The 23,976-nt window shown below is 33.6% G+C and overlaps 2 protein-coding genes across 3 annotated transcripts; one reads left to right on the top strand and one right to left on the bottom strand.

Annotated features, from left to right (window-relative positions):
- Positions 1-6,046: 6,046 nt before the first annotated feature.
- Positions 6,047-12,011, top strand: LOC141677938 (condensin-2 complex subunit H2). 2 transcript variants are annotated; one of them, XM_074484074.1, is made up of 11 exons: positions 6,047-6,470; positions 7,406-7,505; positions 8,247-8,371; positions 8,441-8,577; positions 8,711-9,122; positions 9,211-9,383; positions 9,607-9,756; positions 9,861-9,995; positions 10,799-10,900; positions 11,003-11,164; positions 11,277-12,011. In XM_074484074.1, exons 1-11 carry the CDS (start codon positions 6,287-6,289, stop codon positions 11,517-11,519), a joined length of 1,923 nt encoding a protein of 640 aa, XP_074340175.1. In that variant the 5' UTR covers positions 6,047-6,286; the 3' UTR covers positions 11,520-12,011. The 2 variants fall into 2 exon arrangements, with proteins under 2 accessions (XP_074340175.1, XP_074340186.1); XM_074484085.1 differs by having other exon boundaries at positions 8,250-8,371; positions 11,277-12,010.
- Positions 12,012-14,504: 2,493 nt separating this feature from the next.
- On the bottom strand, positions 14,505-15,874 carry LOC141677929 (RING-H2 finger protein ATL2-like). The gene has a single exon (XM_074484061.1). The coding sequence runs from the start codon at positions 15,664-15,666 to the stop codon at positions 14,770-14,772; it is 897 nt and encodes a 298-aa protein (XP_074340162.1). The 5' UTR covers positions 15,667-15,874; the 3' UTR covers positions 14,505-14,769.
- Between the last annotated feature and the right edge of the window lie 8,102 nt (positions 15,875-23,976).

Raw genomic sequence — 23,976 nt, 5'->3', positions numbered from 1 at the left:
TTATGTTTTTAATTCCTGTTTCCGTTGCGTTTATGTGCTCGAAACCCAACAAATACTTCTAAAGGAAGAGGAAAAGAGGTGGAAGATATACAAGAGCCAGAGGAAGAGGAGGAAGAGGAAGAACTTCTAAACCAAGTCAAATGACTGCATTTAACTCTACTTTTCTGAAGTTTCTATCTAGAGAAGTTTATGTTCCTGTACAAGGACATGAAGAAGATAAAGAAGTTCAGAAGTCAGAAGAATTGATTATACCAAGGAATAAAAGATCAGCCACTAACATTGATCAAGCTGATACAACAAATCAGAGTGTAACTCCTGATGCAGACACAAATCCTGAGGTAAAAGCAGATCCTGATGCTATGAACTTGATAACTGATTTTGACTCTGATGAAAAAGTGATCGAAGCATTAAATGATTCAGCCCTTGCTATAGTAGTCACTCCTTATATTTCAGAGGTTGATGAAAAAGAAAAGGTTGATAGAAGGAAAACTGATCAAGCATGCAAAGAATATTTGCAGAGAGTTTTAAAGTCAAAGAGGGAGCTATGGCATAAAGCAAAAGGAAAGATTCATGATCTGTCTACAAGTTATGCTCCTCTCAACAGGAAGGATAGAAGATGGAAAGACATTTATACATTCGATTATTCTAAAGGGTTCAAGCATGTTGAATTTGTGTCAGCAGGGTTAAGAGATTCTATTTCACAACAGGAAGATGTTGATAAGTCCATCAAGAAACCTTCTTGGGTGGAATACAATGAAAAACTGAAACTTGTCAAATCTCGAACCAGAGGAGGCATTGGTCATTCTGAGATGGAGATTCTAAGATCTGATATGTTGGATACAAATACTCTGACTGAGAATCTTGGTGAAAGAGTTTCTCCTTCACATCTTGAGAAAGTTGAAGTTGTGAAGATCATTTATAGAAAGATAAATGATAATGACGTTAGATAAGAAATTCTGTACTTTTTTAGGGATGGTAAAATAAAGAGCTTTACATTGCAGCAACTCTTAATGAAGATTGTGACATAATTGAAATACATTCATTATCTTCTTAGAGTTGAGAACAGTGTCACCAGAAATTGGTCTTTCATGATACTTGAAGTCATCAGAAGAAGAGTCATGACAAAAGATGATAAATACAATGGTGATTATGTTCCTGAGTACATAACTTATATTGGTCAAGAAATGGAGATGAAAAAGGGAGCTGCAGTGCTACAAGTGTTTCTCAACATTCTTCAGTTATCCTTCAGTCCTGATCATGAAGATGTCAGTTTAAGCTACATGTTGATTGGTGATCTTGAGATAAGCAAAAGCTCAATTTCTAAGTTGAGATCAGCCATCTATCAGCTTGGAGAAGACACTGAAGAGAAGAGAGAATTGAAGAAAAAGCTTGTTAAAGTCCTACGAGACAATGAGGAAGAAAGATTGAAGAACTTTTTGGAAACAACTGTCAGTTATCTGAAGATACTTAAGTAAGCTTTACTCCTTGTACATTTTGTAGATTGGTTTTGGCATCATTGAGAATGGAATTTGTGCTTCATTACATTAAGCATAAATTGGGAGAGATTGTTACATATTGAATTCTCAATGATCAGAAGAAGCTCAAGACCCGGTTGTTTGGTGTCATCAGTATTTGATGTGTCGTCAGGATTTGACACGTCATCAGCATTTGGATGTCATCAGTATTTGAAGACAGTCAACTTAGAAGATTTGTTATGTTCCTTGTATTGAGGAGTAGATATCTTTTACGTCTGAGTTATAAGACTTTATCTATTCAGTTAAAGATATATATCAGTTTCAGTTAGCTTTTGATAATGCATATCTTAGATTGATTTGTTATACCTGTGTAGTATATAAACACAGTTTAGGTCATCACGTAGAATATCGATCTCGAGTATCATTCGACCTAGCAGCTCTCAAGAACATCAATATTTCTTGAGAGAGTTTTGTAACAGTTTTTATCAGATATATAAAAAGTTGTTATATTTTATTACTTGTTCGAAACATTTATATAATTGTATCCAACCCCCTTAAACAATTGTATCTTTACTGGGCAACAATATTATATAACAATTATCAAAATAAAGCACACAACATATTCAACAATTCACATAATCAATATTCTTAATCAATCAATAAATCTTAGAAACAAATTCTTATCTTTAGTCCCACAGTCCTAAATCACACCTTATGTCATACTTTGCTAGTGACCGGTATCTTATACTTTATGTCACACTTCCCAAGTGACCGGATTCTAATTCTTATTCGATGGGGGGTTAGTTTACGTCCCTCCTCAAGTGAAACCAAAGCTTGAAGAGGTATCGATATGTTACGGAACGTGCTAGTTCCAAGTTCTATGTATGACACTACTTAGTGGTCGTGTTCTAATTCTTATATATGATTAAGACTGGGGATTTATGAAAATTCATTATCTTATTAATCACAGTTTCATATCATACTTATAATAATTAAATAAATATCGGAGAACATTTAATAACACATAATAAGGCATGTTACACGACACATACAGAGCAGTAAAAATTCACTTACGTATTCATGTTTCAAAATATACGAAGGAACGAATAGTCACTTGCAAAACGCGTAAGCGGACAAGTAATACGGAGCAATGAGTAGTTACTTACCTCAATCATGCAAATAGATAATTCACATTAGAGCATATATTCAGTCCATAATAACTCGTCAAATAAGAAACATCTAAAATCTCGAACGTCTCCCCGATTCAATTATGATGAGATCCTTATTTAGCCTTTTTGACCCTCTAAACGATGTTTACTTGAAAAACACAAAACACGAAAGTTGTAAAGAATGAAAAGACCTTTCCGAAAAGTCTAGGATCATTGAATTTCGATTTACGATTAATTTTCTACGAATATTACAAGACTACTGATTTTTATTGGAGAAGTCCTACGAATTTTATGAATAAAAAACAAGGATGACGAATAAGATGTATTTATAATCTTACAAACCTTATTTCTTAACTTACAAGTTATCCATTTTAAAATCTCATCCAAATTTTAGGCCCATTAGTCTAATTCAATTTTAAATACTAGGTCTTGTCTTATTATCATCATTTTTTCAATTATCTTTTTATTAATAGTATTCTAAAAATTACGGGATACTACATAATATAATTACATATGACTCATTACAAGCTGTATGAATATAACATATATTATTTGTCCGAACTATAATTTCATATAAGTACATTTAAAAATATTTTTTTTTGTGAAATCTTTTCAAAATTACGATCTTCAACTTTACAAACTAAAATGCAACTTCTTCTTTTTTTTGCTAAGTAACTAAAATGCAACTTCATTTTTATTTATTTAAAATGACTTTAGAGTTGATTAGAGGCAAATCTAAAGTAGAGCGGACCAGCTCCCGATGGGTGAAAAATGGAAGAACAAAAGGACAAATCTATTTTCGATGTGTGAAAACGAGCTTCGTGTGTTGAAACAATAGCAAGAACACTTGAATATGCTCATTTACACCCGTCACGATTCACCTATATGTAATTACATACACACATATGTATACATTTACATATATATATATATACATTTACATATATATATATATACATTTACATATACATATATGTATATATACATATACATGTATATATATACATGTACATATTGTAGGGCTTCTTTTTACTTATTTTGAACGATTTATAATTACGTATAATAAATGCACTCCAACTATTTTGATAGGATGCTCCAAAGAAATTTTAGAATTTTGAAATCATGGAATGAATGTGGCAAAATTGTCTTTTAATTTATTTTTAAAATATTATAAGTATAATAATAATGTTCATAAAAAAGAAAGTTATTGAACAATTTTTCTTAGCTAGATCTGCCACCGAAATTGATTCATGGTGCATTGTATTTATAATTAATAAATTTCAAGTTTAATAGAATTAAATCAAATGCAATATAGAAGTTATCGAGATAGTTAAATGCAACTTGATCTTTTGATCAAACATTTTGTCATATAGTTGAAACTTTGTAAATAACTATCGATTCTAATTTGTCAACAAAAAAGGAAGATAAAATCAACTAAAATCAAATAGCGAAACTCACTAGCAACCCAGTTTTTCTAAAAATCAAGCTTTTAAGTTATACTCAAGATTGTAAAAATCGAAAATTAGTTCGACTCAATTTTATTTCAAAAAAATGCATACTCGAAACTTGTATAGTATCGGAATGAGTACTCGGATAACAAATTGGATATCATTATTTTATTAATTTTATCCCTCATACATTTAATTCATTTTATTTTAATTTTTGAATACGTGTATTAAAACTTATATATTTTGTTATTAGATTATGAATTGTTAGAACATTTCTGTGAATGCTATTCTGATCTAAGCGGTCATAATCAGTGTCCCGTGTTAGGAAGCATTACTCCTCTTTTCATTCCAAATTCAAGAATATGACTGATACGATTGATTGGTCTGTGTGCCTCTCTTATTACTTTTTTGTATCCCCTTGTTCTTCGGATACAATTCGATCCTTTTACGGCCAGTTATACACAATACTACTAAAAAAATAAAAATATCTAATTATACTAATAATTGAATATCACCCTAGAAATAATAGAGTTCTAACTATAATTTTTGACAAAATAGTCAAACTTGAGTTTAAATGAGATTGCACGTAATAAATATCAACACTTTGAAAAAGAGGAAAAATATATAATTTTATGTTTGATCTTCCTTTTTTTAATTGAGAAAGTCAAACTCGAATTTAAACGTACTCGAAATCTACACCAAGTTTTAACCTTTCTTAATAAAACCGATTTTGAACCTGATTATCCGAAAATTGGATGGGGTGAGGGATTAGAAATGAGTACTCGGATCGAGTACTTGACCAAACTCGATGAGTTTCAGAGTACTGGCTATTATCTCGTAAAAGATGAATTTAATGAATTTAAATTCATATCTAACAACTAACAAGTGCACCTCATTCTATATCTCGTAAAAGACGAAAGTCGAATACTACTATGGTATTGAAATGAAGAGCAAGGGTGACATAACAATTAGGAGGGGTGAACGTATTTTTTTTCGAAAAAAGAAGATTGTTTAAACATTTCTGTGAATGCTATTCTGATCTAAGCGGTCATATTCAGTGTCCCGTGTTAGGAAGCATTACTCCTCTTTTCATTCCAAATTCAAGAATACGACCGATACAATTGATTGGTCTGTGTGCCTCTCTTATTACTTTTTTGTATCCCCTTGTTCTTCGGATACAATTCGATCCTTTTACGGCCAGTTATACACAATACTACTAAAAAAATAAAAATATCTAATTATACTAATAATTGAATATCACCCTAGAAATAATAGAGTTCTAACTATAATTTTTGACAAAATAGTCAAACTTGAGTTTAAATGAGATTGCACGTAATAAATATCAACACTTTGAAAAAGAGGAAAAATATATAATTTTATGTTTGATCTTCTTTTTTTTAATTGAGAAAGTCAAACTCGAATTTAAACGTACTCGAAATCTACACCAAGTTTTAACCTTTCTTAATAAAACCGATTTTGAACCTGATTATCCGAAAATTGGATGGGGTGAGGGATTAGAAATGAGTACTCGGATCGAGTACTCGACCAAACTCGATGAGTTTCAGAGTACTGGCTATTGTCTCGTAAAAGATGAATTTAATGAATTTAAATTCATATCTAACAACTAACAAGTGCACCTCATTCTATATCTCGTAAAAGACGAAAGTCGAATACTACTATGGTATTGAAATGAAGAGGTGACATAACAATTAGGAGGGGTGAACGTATTTTTTTTTGAAAAAAGAAGATCCAAGAAGATAAAAGCAAAAAAAAGATCGACGTCTCATAAATTTGATCGAAAAAATTTCAAAAAACAAGAAAAAATTACTAATTCCCCGTAAAATATAAACATCAAATATTGTACACAATACACATAAAATTACTAGTTCCGGAGAAACTATAAACATCAAATACTATACATACAAAACTTAAAATTAAATCCTCACACACAAATTCATGTTTTTGGGCCATTAGATAAAAATCAGAGTCCACACTCAAAAACACAACCCAAAAAATTTGGCACCATAACAAAGCGGGAAAATCATCATCCAAAAAATCCAACCAATCTTTGTAATCTCAAATACCCTTTTGACTATAGTATCTACAAATTCATTTTGTGTATTAAAATCCCATTTCTAGGGTTTTAAAACGCCCCTTTTTCTGAACAAAAAACCCCCCAAAAAGTGGTGACAAAATGAGCCAAAACAAAGAAGCATCTGGGTCAGGAGAGAGATTTCAGATGGTGCAGCCTCTTCGTGATCTTCAATTGAACTGGGAAGTTGATGTTGCTAAGAATCTTGAAGATTATCTTTTGAAGATTTGTTCTGGTGAAGTCACTGGTGAAGATAATGGCCATTTGAGTATCAATTTTGCTGAAGGTTTAATTCTTTTTGCTATATTAAAAATGTTTTTTTTTATACATGTTTGGTAAATTTGAAATTTTGCATTTTGGGTTGTTTAATTTTGTTGTTTATAATTGGGTGTGTGTGTGCGTGTTTAAATTTGAAATCTTGGATTTTGGGTTTTTTAATTTCGTTAGATAATTGGGGTTTACTGTGTATGTGTAAATTTGATATCTTGCATTTTGGGTTTTTCGATTTTGGTATATGTAAGTGCGGTTTATTGTGGGTATAAATTTGAAATCTTGCATTTGGGGTTCTTTAATTGTGCTATAATTAGGTTTTATTGTGTACGCGTGCACGTTTAATGTAGTAAATTTGAAATCTTGCAACTGGGATTCTTTAATTTTGTTTGATTATGCGCTCGTGGGTAATAAATTTGAAATTTTGCAGTTGGGGTTTTTTAATTTGGTTGTGTATAACCGTGGTTTATTGTGTGTAGTAAATTTGAAATCTTGCATTTGGGGGTTCTTTGTGTGTGCTATATATGACTGGGGTTTATTGTTTATGTGCGCGTGTAATGATGTAAATTTGAAATCTTGCAATTGGGATTCTTAAGTTTTGTTTAATTATGCGCGTGTGTGTAATAAATTTGAAAATTTACATTTTGGTTTTTTTAGTTTTGGTATTTATAAACTAAATTTGAAAATTTGCATTTGTGGTTCTTTAATTTTGTTATATATAACTAGGTTTTATTGCGTGCGTGTGTGCACGCGCTTGTGCGATGTAGTAAATTTGAAATCTTGCATTGGGGGTTATATAATTTGGTAATATATAACTGTGATTTATTGTGTGCAAGTGTGTGTAATATAAATTAAAAATCTTGCAATTGGTATTTCTCAATATCGTTTAATTATGTGCACGCTTACATAATGTAATAATTCTGAAATATTACATTTGGGGGTTTTGTGTAGCCGCAATGGTGATTCAGAATTCGATTCAAGTGTACAGTAGGAAAGTGGAATATCTTTATTCTTTGGTTTTAAATGCTTTGGAGTTTATAACTCAACAGAGGTACGTTTCTAAAACTTCAGAGGTTGTGCTTTATTTTGGTTTGATTTAGTTTTTATCTGAATAAGTGTAGAGATTCAGTTTTGATGATTCATGATTTCTTTATAGCTTTTGGCTATTTAAGTTGTAAGGGATGTCATTAAATTTTGCATTCTGTTTTTTGGATTGCAATTGAGCTGCCTTTTGTCATGCTGTGGTATTCGTATCAAGATTGATGATATTTTTTTAAGATTGTTTGCGATTTTTGGATCGGGGGAATAAAAATGGCTTGAGCTTGACTATAATGAAGTATAGGATATAAATGTTTACCCATATCAATGTATCGAAGCTTTAATGTTTACTTTGATAGATCATTTGGTTTGTGTTTCTACTGCTAATTAGATTTTATAGAACATTTACATAACATAGAATCCTGATAAATAGAATTGTTTTTATTATATATCATTGACAAGATGATCATTCGTGCTATTGGTCATGTTTAGAGCTTTCAAGTATATACTTAGTTAATAGTTGTAAAGTCCCCTTTGCTCGTGTGCTGTCTTCTCTAATAGGCAAAAAAATGGCATTTATGGTGTATGTGATAAATGACACATCCAAATTTAAGTATTAAATTCGTGGTTCTATGTTTTTAAAGCCATACAGAAGATACTCTCTCTTCCTTTTTAAGATATGGAAGAGTTTCCTAACCATTGGTAGCTTGCTATATTCATGTATTTTGACTGCATCTATTTCTTGTGATATTAGCAGCCAGCCCAATCAATCGGAGGAAGGTGGTGAGTCTGGTGGTCGCTCTCCGTGTGATGAAGGTGGTGAACGTTCTGCTCCTGACGATGAAAATGATGAGTTTTGGGTCCCAGATGACATCCCAGGTGCGCTAATTATACATATACTTTTGGCAAAGAGTTATAGTGAAATGCTAATAATTATTTATGATGCAGTGGAACCAAATATCACCCTTGATAATGAAGCCTGTTGTACTTTAGACGACTTTGTAAAACCCCCTGCAGATCTTCTAGTTCTTGAAGGTGACTGCTTAGATGCTGATGGTGAAGGCGGAGAACTAGATTCATATCTGGTACCTTAATACTTATCATAGCAAATATAGTAATCGTGCTATTATTTCCTATACCTTTTACCTGAACTTACCTATCTATCTGGTGATTGGTCAAGTTATGATTTTCGAGTCCTTTCCATCTCTGTGCTTTCAGCTGGCCAAATGTGATCTATACCGGGATTTCTTATTACTGGACCCCTCCGATGCAGCAGCAGTTGATGAATATCTGAAGGAGGAACAGGGACCAGTGAGAAAGCAGAACGGTGTCAACCGAGGAAGCTCTCAGCCCTGTCACCAAAGCTTTTTATCCCCCTCTAAACAAAAAGCGGGATCTGCCTTTAAGAGTCCAATTGCAAATATTGATCAATCTCCCCGTCTCGATCATGGCTTTGATTTTGGTGAATTTAGTGATAATGTTCCTCAAAATAACAACAGTGAATTCGAAATGGATACTGGTGAATATCCAAGTTCTGAGAACAATGATGATGATTCAGATGAAGATGATCCTTGGAAACCCTTAAATCCCCATGAACCAGGAAATTTGAAAGTTAAGCCTTTCAAAAAAGGTAGCCTGAGTTTCTTGTTTTCTATGAAATTGGCATTCAACACTTTGTTATGAATATGACACGCTCACTTTATCTTGCTTGTCCACAGTGAAAGCTTGCGGATGGGATGGGTCAAAGGCCAATAAAAAAAGCCCAATAACTAAAGACTTTCCTCTTGCACCTTTGCATGGTCCCATCAGTTTTGATCTCACACAAATATGGGAGTCACAGCGCCGTTCTTCAGAAAGTCAGCAGTCTAAATCCCCTCCACTTTATGAAAAGGTTATATATTTGGTGTACTCTAGTGTTATGTTTCCGATCCTTGTAAATATCATTTGGTTCATGGTTTTTCTTACACCAGGTAGATTAGCGATAAGGCTTAGATGTCTTGATAAGTAAATGATATAAGAATTTCTGGCCAAAATTCATACGCAGAGTCAAACAAGATTTAAAATTGTGCATATATATTTTTCTTGGTTGCATTATACCAAAGTTTTGTTTACAGCTGCGGCAATCACTTGTTCTCGGGGAGCATGGTACTTTTGATGAATTCAAATCCAAGGTTGCAGATGAGGTCAATGGATATGATAGTGAGAATGCCGACTTTGGACCTCCTGAATTTGACATGCCTGAGAATACATACATGAATGAAGATGTAGGTGTATCTGATGATATGGTTAGCTGTATATTAGCCAGTCTTAGTTTATGAACCCATTAATAAGTTATGTCTAATTCATTTATATGTTAATATATGTGTAGCATGATGATGGAACTGCTCATTTTCACACTGATGATGCTTATGGAAATGATGTTCCAACTCAAAATGATAATGCTTACGGCAACAACGATCCAACTCCTGATGCGAATCTTGAAGATCTTTGCCACAAACACCTTGTATGGGCAGTGTTCTTAATCTTATATCTTAGCAGCTTATATCTACTTTATAAATAATACAGACACACACACACACACACACATATTGTTTCATTTTATTGTCTGCTCCTTTGTAGGTCTTTAGATTTGCCTTTTATGCATCTAATAATATTCAGTTTGATGAACGTGCTATGCAAATTAGTAAAATTACCATTCTTATACCACGCGCAGCTGCGGTGCATACCTTGTTTTGATAAAGAAAGAGTTCTATATAGCTGTATAGTTCATTACATGTTAAAATTACAAATCCAGAATTCAGATTTCAAATATTAAGCGTGTGGAGCAAATAAACTTAATGATACAGCCTTGGGGCTCTGGGAAAGAGAACAAGTGATATTGGTAATTTGAACTTAATGTTTGAAAAATATTACCTTTCCATAATGGATTGCAAGTTGCTCTTCTTATTTGAGATGGGCCAGTAATTCGATACTAGGCTACATTAGTTAAATATAACTAAATGAAAATGGTCATGCCATGCTCATTATCTTAGGTTTCTTCACGAAGCATGTCCTTAAGTCCGACTTTGTATCTTCTAGCTTGTGCATTTCCTAGAAGTTATAACATATAACCAAATTGTTTCTCTTATTTTCATTCACATATATATATATAGATATGGATGAAAAGAAGAGAAACAATTTGGTTGGAATAAAACAAAATTTAAAACCATTACTAGATTGGAACATTGATCTTTTGACAACTTGAAATGATTTATTAACCCATAAATTTCTATTTTTCATGTTAATGACATGTCATTCTTCTTTCAGGATTCTCTTGTTGCTAACCTTAATGAAATCGAGAAACAGACAGAAATGGCAGCTCGGGTGTCAACGTGGAAACAAAGAATGGAGCAAAACTTGGAAGAAGAAGTAATTTCACCTACTGTCTGAGCATCTGTTGAACTTTGATTTTGAAGTTTTTGTATCATTATAATCAATTTAATTAAATAATGGATGACCTTTAAATGACAGGATTCACTCCCTCCCTTTGACATACATACATATGGTGAAAAAGTATTGGAGAAGTTGTCTGAGGTAAATGAAGAAGGCGAAAAGACCATGTCTTTTACTGATGTTGTCAAGGGACAAGATAAACATGATGTTGCTCGAACATTTTCTGCACTTCTTCAGTTGGTAATTTTCTAATGATCATTGCAAGAGTTTTTGCAACATAGTATTAAACAAGCAGCTAAAGTTAATAATTATCGTTATTATAATTAAAAACTTGGGTGAATCTGTACCACAGGTGAATAACGGAAATGTTGCTCTGCTAAGAGTCGATGATGATGATGCTAATGTGCTACGAGTTGATGATAATGACAAGGAGCGCAAATGCTACACTGCCAAAAAGCCATTCTACATTAAACTCCTTAGGCACAAGAGACGACCAGAGGTGCAGCTTCGGTCATCAAAGAAGAAAGCTAAATCTCCGCCAACGAACACAAAAGCATCAGGAAGGAAGGGTAAGTCTGTAAAACAGAACCTTTAATCTATCTCAAATCCGAAGACATCCAAATTGCTTCAAAACAAGAAGTTGGCCCTATGAGGTGTTGTGCTAAATGGTTGGGCTTGTAATTTTTAATAACAGTCCCAGACAATGTTGAATCATTCAGATACAACAGCAAAAGGAATTTTAAACTTTATACTATAATTTTAGATTAGCTTATAAAGTTTTACCCATCGAGTATGTGGGATATATTTTTATGAATCTTAGAATCTCGTTTTATTTTAGGTCAGTCACTGTTACGTGCTATGTTACCTGGACTCGGTTAGAAGTGTTCGACACGGACACGTGGTACCGGACTCGGCAACATTTTGTAAAATACATATGTTTTTGGTTTAAAATAATTGTCTGAGTCCGAGTGTCCATGTTCAAGTGTTGAGTATCCGATATAGGTACTCAAAAATAAAATGAAGATTCCGAGTAACATGGGTTACATGGCATGCAGATTATGAACTTGCTTCTGTGCTAGAAATACTCTGTAAAATTCTAGGTTCTCTCTTGATCTTTGCTTGGTAATGTGCAGTATATTTGTACTAGACTACTAGTAGATCTCATTCGTTTAGATTTTAGTGTTTTTGTTATGTAGTTTAAGTGTGTTTAGTTAGAATTATCTTAGATTACAATAGAGTGATTTTAGATCTTTTGCTTAATTATATATTTATGTGTATAAATCTAAATTTAATTTGGGTTTGTCCGAGTTAGATAATTTTGATTGGTTGTGATTTTTGTGTACCAGGGATGCATCATATTTATTAGATATAGTAATTAATTAAAATATGACACTTTACTCTCTAGTATGTATTCATGGACATAAAACGAGATTTAATTTTTTTAAACCAAACCAATTCAAATATATTTTGTATAACCCGTTTGGAACGGGGCCAGAGAAGGGTAAGATGTATGAAAGGTTAATTACGAGAAAATCTTTAGCTTAGTGCAAAATAAAATAAATATATATATTTGCGATATGAGATTTACACTTGAACAATTCATGTCGCGTCGGAATAACCGATTTAACTTTTCTAACTTACATAATTTGCAAGTAGGCACGACATTACAGTTTACAGCACGTAACAGACAACCTATTATTTTGATAAGCTTCCCTTTCCTAAATTCTATTTTTGAGTTACACAAATCACAAAGATATTTTAAAAAGATATATTAAAAAAATGTAAATCTAACCCTAAGAAGTCAAACTCTTGTTTGTTGACTCAACTACGTGGAGAGGTTTTTCTGGGGCTTTGATTTTTTTGGTTCCACAATCTTTGACTGATTTATCAGTTCAAGCACATTGAAGTTTTAAATTTGGCTTTTGTAACGCTTTCACATTACTTTAGTGAGGGGAGACTATCAAACCGCAAATATCGCATAAATCGCTCGCACCGTCTCACGTAAAATGTGGTTTTTAATTTTTATGATACGATTGCGGTTCGACTTTTTGGCAAATCACGTGCTGCGGTTTCGGTTTGACATTTTAACAATGAGATTCAACCACACCGTACCGCAATTTCAGATGTATATAAATTTATTTATAATTTATTATATATATAATGTACATTAAATATATTGATATACTATAGATTAAATTCTTGGTTACTAGCTTACATATTACAAATTATCAACATTTTATTATTTTTAATCAAAAACATATTATGTTTTAATTTGTTATTAGCTATATTTTTATTATATTTGTATGTAAATATTATTTTTTTAATCAATAAATCGTACAAACCGTAGTGTGGTTTATGCGATTTTTGAAAATACGTTGTGCAGGTGTATGTGCGGTTTAAAAATTTAATCAAATTATACGTGCGATTTGATTTACGATCTACGAAAAATCGCACCGCTGCACCGCGATCATCCCGAACTTTAGTCAAAGTAGTATGTTACAACTGCACAAAATCCTCCCAACACTAGAGTTTGTTCCTGTACATTGTATATATCTACTCAAAAAATTAATCAGTTACGTGACGACACCTCTCTTGTACAAATGTTCTAACCTCGCATCTGATTTCACCAAAAAATTTGGCCGCAAAGTTGCGGCACCTAAATATTGTGGATCAAAGAAGTACCGATTGTTATTTAGTGTTAAGACCCGTATCTGTTTTCAAAATATTTCGAAATATTTAAATATATTTGTAATTAATCAATAATTTTTTAATAATTAGAATTAAATGTAAACTTGATAATTTAATAACTTTTTTATAATTAGATTAAATTAATTTTTATTTATCAGGTAGATTAAATTTCGTGTACATAGAGTATTTATGTATGCGCCCCATAAATTAAAACATGATAAATATTGTGTCACTTCAATCGAAATTATTTTGGAAACTAATTCGAAATATCTAACATTTCTTCAAATTATATGAATTAACTTAAATCTCGTGCGATGCACGGTTTCCGTTAACATTTAAGTAAATTTTGAATTATTTATTCAATCATATATTAATTTTAATATATTTATATAAATATATAATCTGTTGATTCACTTAGACCACCTGCGTTCAAACTCTTTCTTAAATAGTATTAAACTGAATCACCGTTTTTCCATAGAGTTTTCTTGCCCTCTATTTGTTTTAATTATAGATTTATAATAAAAATAATAAAAAAATTAGGAAGCACTGGTAAACCCCACGAACTTAAGTAATAACATGTAAATCATGTAAATCACGTAAACTAAAATAAATCACATTATAGAATCTGATTCAAGAGGTATAATAAAAAAACTCGTGACATTCGAACACGTGAACATGAGAATAATTAATATTTTTTTAACCAACTGGGTCAATTTAGCAGGCTTGTCAAAATATGTCAAAATATTAGGCTAGTTCTTATTCTTTGCCCACTTTTGCAAATCAAAATTGTATTTATGTTTTAAGTACCTGCCTCGTAGCCCGTAGGTATGCAAATCTCAATTAATTATACGCGTTATGAATCACAATAATTAGCTAAACCCAGGCAATCATGTACCCAACTAACCCTACCTTCATAATTTTTTTTCTTTTATAAACCGCACAAGAACATAGAAATTTATATACAACTCATTAAAATAAGTCCTAATCTAAAACTAAACGAAATTTTAGTAACAAAGACAAATATTGTAAACTTCCGCAACTTATAGGGAGTATGTTTTACGAGTCAACTTTTGTAGTCAATATAGACCGCCCATATATTTTCAACGTTTTTGAAACTGCTCTCGATTCCTTTGACCCACTGCCGCTTAATTGTGCTGTTACTTATGTGGCTCCGTTCGAGCTTGTTCACAAACATGTTCACGAACTTCCTCGCTTATTCCTAACTCGATATCCGACTCAGTAGTACCCGTCCAACTCGTCCCGATTTCGGACGAGGGTGAAACAAGAACCGGTTTTTTTCCCATGCTTAGTATTCTTCTTAGAGATTGTAACCGGTTCCCGGGTGACATAAACCCGTAACTCGCGGGTGAACTCGGTCTCAACTCGTCCACTGACTCAGTTCTCGTTGGCACCTCGATTTTCACTCCTCCCAAATCCAACCCCTTTCGCCTATCCGCCAATGACGTCTCTCTAGAACCCGAACCGGACGGCTGGACCGGTTCAGCCGGTTGAACCGGTTTATCAACGGTTATTAAAACATCGCGGGTTCGGGTCGGGTCAACCGGTTCAACCCGAGCACGACAAATGGGGCAAGTAGAATGAGAATGAAACCACATATCAATACACTCGATATGAAAACTATGATGACACTTGGGTAAAACCCGACCCGTTTCGCCCTCTTCAAACTCGGACAAACAAACCGCGCAATCCAGCTCCTTATGAGTCAACTCGGAGTAAACAAACAAAGGAAGCGAGTTAAGCACACTAACTTCAAGCCCACGGTTCGCTGTATGAACCGGAGCTGAGTGTTGGTCGACGTAAAAAACAATATTCGAGGCTCGTTGACGACGACTACGACGACGATGAAGATAACGACGACGAACACGTAGCAAGTACCACCTTGCATACATGTGAAGACATATCATTAGGGCTACAATAACAAAGAGAATCACAATTGCACTCAGCATGATTTTGCCGCTGAGTGCATAGCTTTTTGGTGCATGCATGTATATGGGATGCAGGGTTGCATTAGTGTTGTTGGTATTTTCAGACATGTTCAATGACGGAACCAGAATTTTGAAATACTTATAAACTAAAACTAAATATTTTGTGCGACCGAACCAGAATTTCAAAATATCTGAAACTAAATAAGAGAAAGGAAATTTATGAGTTAATGTGAGAATGAAAGATATGGGTGAAATTTATATGGGAGGATGAGGGAGGAAGGAGAGAAGAAGGTTCATATAGTGGAGAGGGTGACAAGAGTGGGGGAAGATTCCTAATAATTTCTTTTTGGTGGTATTTTCTGATCACACACACAGTATTAATCTACTGTTTTTTTCTTTAACGCGGGGATTATATATATCTGTTTTTTTTTCTTTTTCTCTTTTAGTGATATTGACATTATCTTGAGTACTGTCTATAACTGTACATTATGTTCTTTTTCAAGATATGTGTAAATTGTAGTATCTAAAACAATACAATCTTTTCATGGAAATAGGATTGGGGTATTTTGTACCACCCAATTTGTTTCTACTTGGGAGAACCTAGAGTTGAAATAGCTTAAGAAATTATTCAATTTTTCTATTTTCATTATTAAAATAGGTTAATTAATTAAGAATACTACAATGAAATTTATTTTTATTATAAAATGTCCAATTATTTGAAAATTTTACTAAGATAAAAAATTAATAAACTATAGGAAATAGGCAACATTCCCGACCCAACCGACTCCAGGCAACATAGATTTAAATTAAATAAAAAATGAAAAATATTAATTACCGTTTCTCAAACGTGCCGAATAATGACAAATGAACACGTCCACATTTACGTTATATCCTTAACTACAATTTCTGAGATGATAAACATCAGTGACGTATAACCTATCGTATATATCCAAACGTTTGTAGGCGGTGAACAAAAATGACATATATTTGCTCGATTATCATGTATATCCAAAGTTTTTTTTTTAATTTTCATATTTCAATCGAAAATCACAATTTTAAAAATTTTAAATCCAGTATCTCAAACATACAGATACAAAATGTGGTGTCGCAAGATATGCAATTGCATAAATCATTTATTTTGATCAAATATCCTCAAAAAAAAGAGGCGGAATTAAAAATTTGTAAACAAGTTGAAGAAATGGAGTGGGGTGGATACATATTGAAGTGAACTAGTTAATGTTTTAAAGTAAAATAGATGTAATAAAAAAATAGGAAAAGGAGGTGCAAGCCACTTTTGTCCTAATCAAGACCAGGAAAATAGGGAATTGTTTGTTTGGGGGTCAATAATAGTGAAGCTAGCTTCATTATTTTTCTTTGTACAGGGACGAAGATGATGGCTTAGCTGTGCAGTTCAAGGTTTGTTGAGTTGCGTTAGCTTTTTAAATTGACTCGGTATATAATAATCAAGGTGGTTCAAAGTATTAGACATGTCTCCGACTACTACTATATGTATACTCATGTCTCCCGGTTCGGTTATTTAGATGACGTTATAATTAGGCCGCGTCATATGTTACGGGCGTGGTCCGTAATATATGAGTGCCGAATTTTGTTTTTAATAAAATAAATTCAATTTTTTTGTTGTATTAAGTTTTTTTACCGTCACAATGGAAAAAATGTTCGAACTCATTAATGAGCCACGTCATAATTGAGAATTTATATATCAAATAAAAATGAGTCGAACCAAAGCAGAGTTACTTGTTAATTAACCGCCTAGGAACAATAATACTTAGCATTAGAGAAAAAAAAGGTTTCAACTCGATTAAACAACTAATAAACAGGTACAACACAATACGAATCTGAAACTTTAATGTACAGTATTATCACTAGGGGTGAACGAAACCGGACCGACCCGCAAAACCCAAACCAGCCCAACCCTTTTTCGAGTCGAATAACCCGACCCATTTCAAACCGAAAATTGAACGAGTCAATTTTTAAAAAACCCGATTAAGTTGGGTTGGGTCAGGGTTTTGCAAATTTTAACCCTCACCCAACCCAACCCAATTGTATTAAATACAGCCCTAACCATCAGGTATCAGCCCAACCCATGTACTAATACTGTCAGTCCAACCCATTAAAAGTTTAACCTAGGTTTTACACTCGAGTCCTCGACTAGTCCCTCACTCTTTCCAGTTTAACAAAATAACAGAGCCGGGTAGCCGACTTCCTCTATCTTCTCTCTGTCTAAGCTCTAATATTTGTAAGTAAACCTTTGTCTTTATAATTTCTTACTTTAGATTATAACTTTCTTCAGTTTTATTTTATTTCATGTATCATCCTTTATATGTGTAGACTTTAATTAGACAGTTCTTTAGAAATTTAGATTTTAGAGACTTATATGATGTTTAGATTTTATTTATATGATATTTAGATTTCTTGTATGACTTGATTATTTCTTGTATCATTTTATTGTTTGTGTCTAAGATATGTGTTCTAAGTAGTAAGTTCTGGCTTTTACATTGTTTATGTAACTCGATTACGGTTTTGTTTCAGATTTCAGGAACCAGGCTATGGAAAACTACTTCCCAAATACCACTACCATCACAAATTCCCCAATTACTGATCCCAACACTGATTCAACAGCTCCGACCCCAGTCACTAACCCAACATCCCCAAATATTGTCCAAACAGTCCTAAACACTGACCAACCAGCCGCAAACAATGAACCAATGATTATCCAAGATGATGTTGCTCCTAGCGAACTTAAGTCGCCTAAAAAAGAAGTTGATGATGAAGTACGCATTTCCAAGAAAAAGCCTACTCGAACCTCGGATATATGGGATCATTTTACTAAAATTATAGGTGGAGATCCGGCTGACCCTAGGTGCACTTGTAATTACTGTTAGGTCACACACACTGTAGAAGGGGGTTGAATACAGTGTATAGCACAATCAAATCGAATTCAAAGAACACAAGTAACAGAAAACAAACTTTATTAAACTCTGTTACAATGTAGAACTGTCCTCTCTCAGTGATGAACAAAATATCACGAGAGCTGCTAGGGTTACAATGAATATTATTCTCGATAATGATAACACTTATAGTGTAAACCCTATGTCTGTGTTTATATACTACACAGTTACAAGATAATCACTAATTGATATGGAATATAATTCTGCTTCCTAAAATATATCAATCAGTTATCTTTTCTTTCAAGTATTCTATTCTTCATAGAATTCCTTCTTCATGCATATCTCTTCTTGCGTTTGTCTTGATCTTTTTTCCTTTCAATCAGCCGCCTTCCTTATCTGAAAGTTTCCTTAAGTCCTGATATTATCTCCTGATAAATATCTTCTGAACCTTAAGTACTGATAACTTAAGTTATGTCTTCAGTATAAGTACTGATTTCTAGTTAAGTACTGATTTATCATGTTTAAGTAAGATCTGAAAACTAAACACAAATCATATTAGACATGATATTATCAAATATATCTAACAATCTCCCCCAACTTGTAAATTAGCATAATATACAAGTTTAACAGATATTTGATGATGTCAAAAACATTAAGTACAAACACATGAGAATTTGACTAGATAACTACAACTTACAGTCCTTAAAGCTTTACCAACTTTAACTTTTGATAACAACTTCAATCTGTATACACATTAGAATTTGAGCAGTTGTAGATATTGACTTGGCTTCACTTTCTGATCTCTTCGATGTCATGAGTTGTTCTAAGATAATTCTTTAACAAACATCTCTCAGCATATCTGAGTTCATCAATCATCCTCTTTTTAACATCTTTAAGCTCTGCAGTATCTTCACCGGTTTGAAAGATAGCATATCTGAGATCATTAATTTTTGCTTTTCTCAACTCCTGATCTAGTCTGATGACATAAGCTTTGTCAGACTCTAGATTGAATTCAAGTCCCTTAATACCAAGATATGTTCTGATCTTTGCAGTATTAGGCCTCATATCAACAATGCCACCGTTGTGATCTCTGTACTTGGGATAGTATGTGCTGTCAGACTTTACAGAATAGAGCTTCTCCTGTCTCTGAATTTGAGTCTTCAAATAATTTGCAGCACTTTCTGTTAATCTGTCCTTCACTTGAAGTAAGAATAAAACATGTTCTAGTTCTTCAAAATACTTCAGTGGTATAGCATTTTCCCTTATATGGTAAACCCTTCCATCTGTCATGAAATATAACAAGATGTGTTCTTTCAAGAAGGTATAGTAAACCATTTGTACAGATTCAAGTTGATTCAATCTTTCAGGAGTTGCTCCAACACCTGGTTCACTTAAGGAAGTTAGATCATTGGTTGTGTTTTGCACTCTTCTTTCATCAGCACTACCCAATCCAGATTTATCTCTTGCTTCCTTTCCAGTAACCACTCTTGCTTCAAAACCACTTGCTGCAGTCTTCAAAGGTTGAGTCTGTTTGGCTTTAGTGAATTCTGGTAGGAGTAACTTTGAGGATTTAACATGAGCAATGTCAGAGGTTTCCTTTAACTTATCTTCTGAAATCAAGCCAACTTGAGCTATGTCAGAGGTTGCTTGCTTCATAGTTATATCAGAACTAACTATATCTTGACTATGAACAACTTGAGCCATGTCAGAGGTTGTCTTAGAAATCTTTCTTGAAGTCAGAGTAAGATTAACATCTTCATCAGAAATTTCTTCATCCATAGGAGGCACATAAACCTTTACAGGTTCACCAACTTTTTCTTTGTCCTTGAACCTTGGATCTATCTGCAATTGTGGTTTAGCCTTAGTTGCCTCAGGATTTACCCTTTCTTTTATCACAATGTCTTTGGTCTTAGGAAGTTTCTTTTTAACAACAGAATCTTCAGATTTGGAGTTGACTTTTTCTAACTTAAGTCTAGCTTCCTCTTCCTTTAGATTCTCAAAGTCCATTCCTGGATTTTCTTTCGGAAATAACTGTCTTGAAATTTCTTCATCAAGTTCCAAAAGTTCATCAGAACTTATCCTTTTACCAGTATCAGAAGTTATTTTTCTCCCAATATCAGAACTTGTTCTATGACTTGTAGTTCCAGCTTTACTTGATGAATAATCTTTACCTTGACCATGACCTCCACCCATTTCAGAGTTTCCCGGGTCATTACCATCCTTTCCCTTCAGTGTCTTATCAGGTTTGCATTTGGACTTAATTACTTTATCCCCCCTTTTGGCATCAGTAGGTAAAAGAAGAGAGAGAAGCAATTCCACTGAAGATTGGATCTCATTGAGTTGAGATTGCTGAAAAGCTTGATTTTTCAAAATTTCTTCAATCTGAGACTCTTGCTTCTCTCGGGTTTTCTCAATATTGGTAATTTTATCAAAGGAAGGTTTGAAAAACCTTTTCTTGTCCAACTTGACAAGAATTGCTCAAGAATTGATGATTCAGTCTTGCTCTTGAATGAAGATTTTCTTTGTTTTGCCTTCTGACATGAATCACAAAGGCCATCAGGAGCAAATACTGATTTTGGCAGTTCTCTCACAAGATCTTTCTTGACTAGTTCATTTATATTGTTAAAATTTAAATGAGAGAGTTTCTTGTGCCAATCCCAGCTTTCTTCAATTGATGTTCTACTCAACAGACAGATTGCAGAACCATCAGTACTTGTTGAAAGCTTGGCTTCATAAATGTTACCATGCCTGTATCCTTTCAGAACAACTTTGCCTATAGATTTGCTTACAACTTCACAGTATTCTTCAAAGAAATCCACATGATAACCTCTGTCACATATTTGACTAACACTCAGCAGATTGTGTTTAAGTCCTGAGGCCAGAGCTACTTCTTTAATGATGACATTCCCAAGATTAATATTGCCATATCCCAGTGTTTTTTCAATATTGCCATCTCCATAAGAAACACTTGGGCCAGCTTTCTCCACAAAGTCTGATAGCAGGGTTTTATTTCCAGTCATATATCCTGAGCATCCACTGTCCATAACTAGGATGTTTTTCCTGTTGCCCTGCAATCACAAAGACCACTAATGATTAGTTTTAAGGACCCAGACTTGCTTGGATCCTTTGGCCTTATTAAGTTTGTTAACATTTGCAGCAAATTTAGCATCAGAGTTTATGTTAACATTTTTCTTATCAGCATTTACACTATCAGACTTTGTATCAGAACTTACACTAGAAGGAACAATGCTAACTTTCTTTAAAGAAGGTTTTATTTGATAATAATCATAGTACAAACTATGATATTCCTTACAAGTATAAATGGAATATCATAAACTATCACAATGAAAACAAGGATTTTGTGGCCTATATCTAACAGACTGACTCTTAAATCCTGACTTTGAAGGTAAGGAGTTTATGTTCTTATTCTTCCTGTAAAAAGAAGCCAGATGGTTAGAACTTCCACATTTATGACATGTTTTCCTAGGAGCATTAGGAACAGGCTTATAATCATTGCTTTTATTCATACCTTCCTTTCCATTCCTATTTTTCCTAGGTGACTTTGCCTTGTTTATATTTTTAACATCTTTCAGCTTATGCTTAAGCTGCTTCTTTGTCATTAAGCCTACATTAACTTCAGTTGGCTTTTCCTGTTTTAGTTTGTCAGAAGTTAATTCCTCTTTAACTTCTGATTTCTCACTATCAGACTTTACAGCTACAAACTTAACAGGTTTTACCTTTGGCTTTTGTTTAACAACTATAGGCTTAATTTCTACAGTTCATTTATCATTCTTATCATCTCCATACCCTAAGCCCTCTTTCCAGTTTCCACTACTTAACAAATTCTGAGTTGTTCTGCCAGAGTTAGTCCAAGTCCTGATAATCTCTCTTTCCTTTTCTAACTCAGTTTTTAGAGATTCATTCATTTTAAGTACTTCATCCCTAACATAGAAAGCATCATCTCTATCTTTCTGAGTTTGATGGAACATGACTAACTCTTTTTCTAAATAATCATTCCTCTTTTTACAAGCAAGATTTTCAGGAGTTAATCTTTCACATGTTAAAGTTTGATCTCTATAACTAATGAACATGGTTTTAAGATATCTTCTCAACTCATTAATATCATCAGTATGAAAAGCATAAGTAGTTTGAGGTACCTTTAACTCAGCAGCTTCAGAACTACTATCAACATTTGCCATATCAGCATTTTCCATCAAGGCATAGTTCTCCTCACTTTCAAAATCTGAAGTGTCTGTCCAGCTTTTCTTCTTTGTGACAAGAGCCTTGCCTTTGTCACTCTTCACTTTCTTGCAATCAGGAGATATGTGGCCTTTCTCACCACAGTTGTAGCATTTGACATTTGTGTAATCTCCTCTGTCAGACTTCCCTCCTTTGCCTTCAGATTTTCTGAAACTTTTCTTATCAGAACTTGCACCTCTCCTGGAAAACTTCTTTCCCTTCCTGAATTTTCTGTATGCAATTCTTGTGATTCCTTTCACCATAGGAGCACACAGCTTCATCATCTCTTCATCAGCATCCATCTCAGGCAAGCTTTCAGTTTCTGAGTCATCATCACTATCAGAACTTGATGACTCAGTATCAGACTTTGTGATGAACACTTTTCCCTTGCCTTTCCTTGAGGTAGCTGCTTTGGGGGATTCTTCCTCAGCCTTAAGAGCAACTGTCCTTGACTTTCCTCCTTTCCTCTTGCTTCTTTGTTCCATCTCAAGTTCACGAGTCTTGAGCATCCCATAAATTTCATCAAGAGTTGTTTCTTCAAGATTATAGTTGTCTCTTATAATTGTGGCCTTCAAATCCCAACTTTCAAGAAGAGCTAACAGGAATTTAAGGTTTAAAACTTTAAGATCATACTCCTTATCAACTAGTGACAAATCATTCAAGAGTTTGACAAATCTGTCATATAAATCAGTCAATGACTCATTAGGCTTTGAGTCAAAGTGTTCATACTCTTGAGTGAGTATAGTCTTCATGTTCTTCTTAATCGAATATGTTCCCTGGCATCTTGTCTCCATGGCATCCCATATCTCCTTTGCAGTCTTGCAGTTAATTACCCTGTTTGACATTACATTATCAATGACACTATGCAGCAAGTGTCGTACCTTAGCATCCTTAGCAATTGATGCAATATCTTCAGCAGTGTTGTTATTCCTAGAAGACTAACAATGAGATTTACAGAAGGGGGGTTGAATGTAAATCTCAAAACTTTTTCAAGTTTTGAGCAGTTTATAAAGTTGTGTGTTCAAGAAGAACAAGTGTGTGAATTGCTTTAAGCTAATACAGACAGATATATATTCAAGCACAAATGTAAAGAACACAACAGACCTTAAAAACTTTTCTGGTGGATTTGTTGTTCCACCAGAGATGGTATATTAGAAAATCTGTGTTCAACAATGTTGATCACAGCTGCATCCTAGTACAAACTAGATGAATTTTCTCTCAAGATATTTCTTAACAGCTCTGGAAAAATCTCTCTAATTACTAGCTTCTT

Source organism: Apium graveolens, chromosome 1, assembly GCF_009905375.1.
Source record: "Apium graveolens cultivar Ventura chromosome 1, ASM990537v1, whole genome shotgun sequence".
Lineage (NCBI taxonomy): Eukaryota > Viridiplantae > Streptophyta > Magnoliopsida > Apiales > Apiaceae > Apium > Apium graveolens.
The sequence above is the reverse complement of the archived record's forward strand: the minus strand, read 5'-3'. Positions and strand labels throughout refer to the sequence as shown.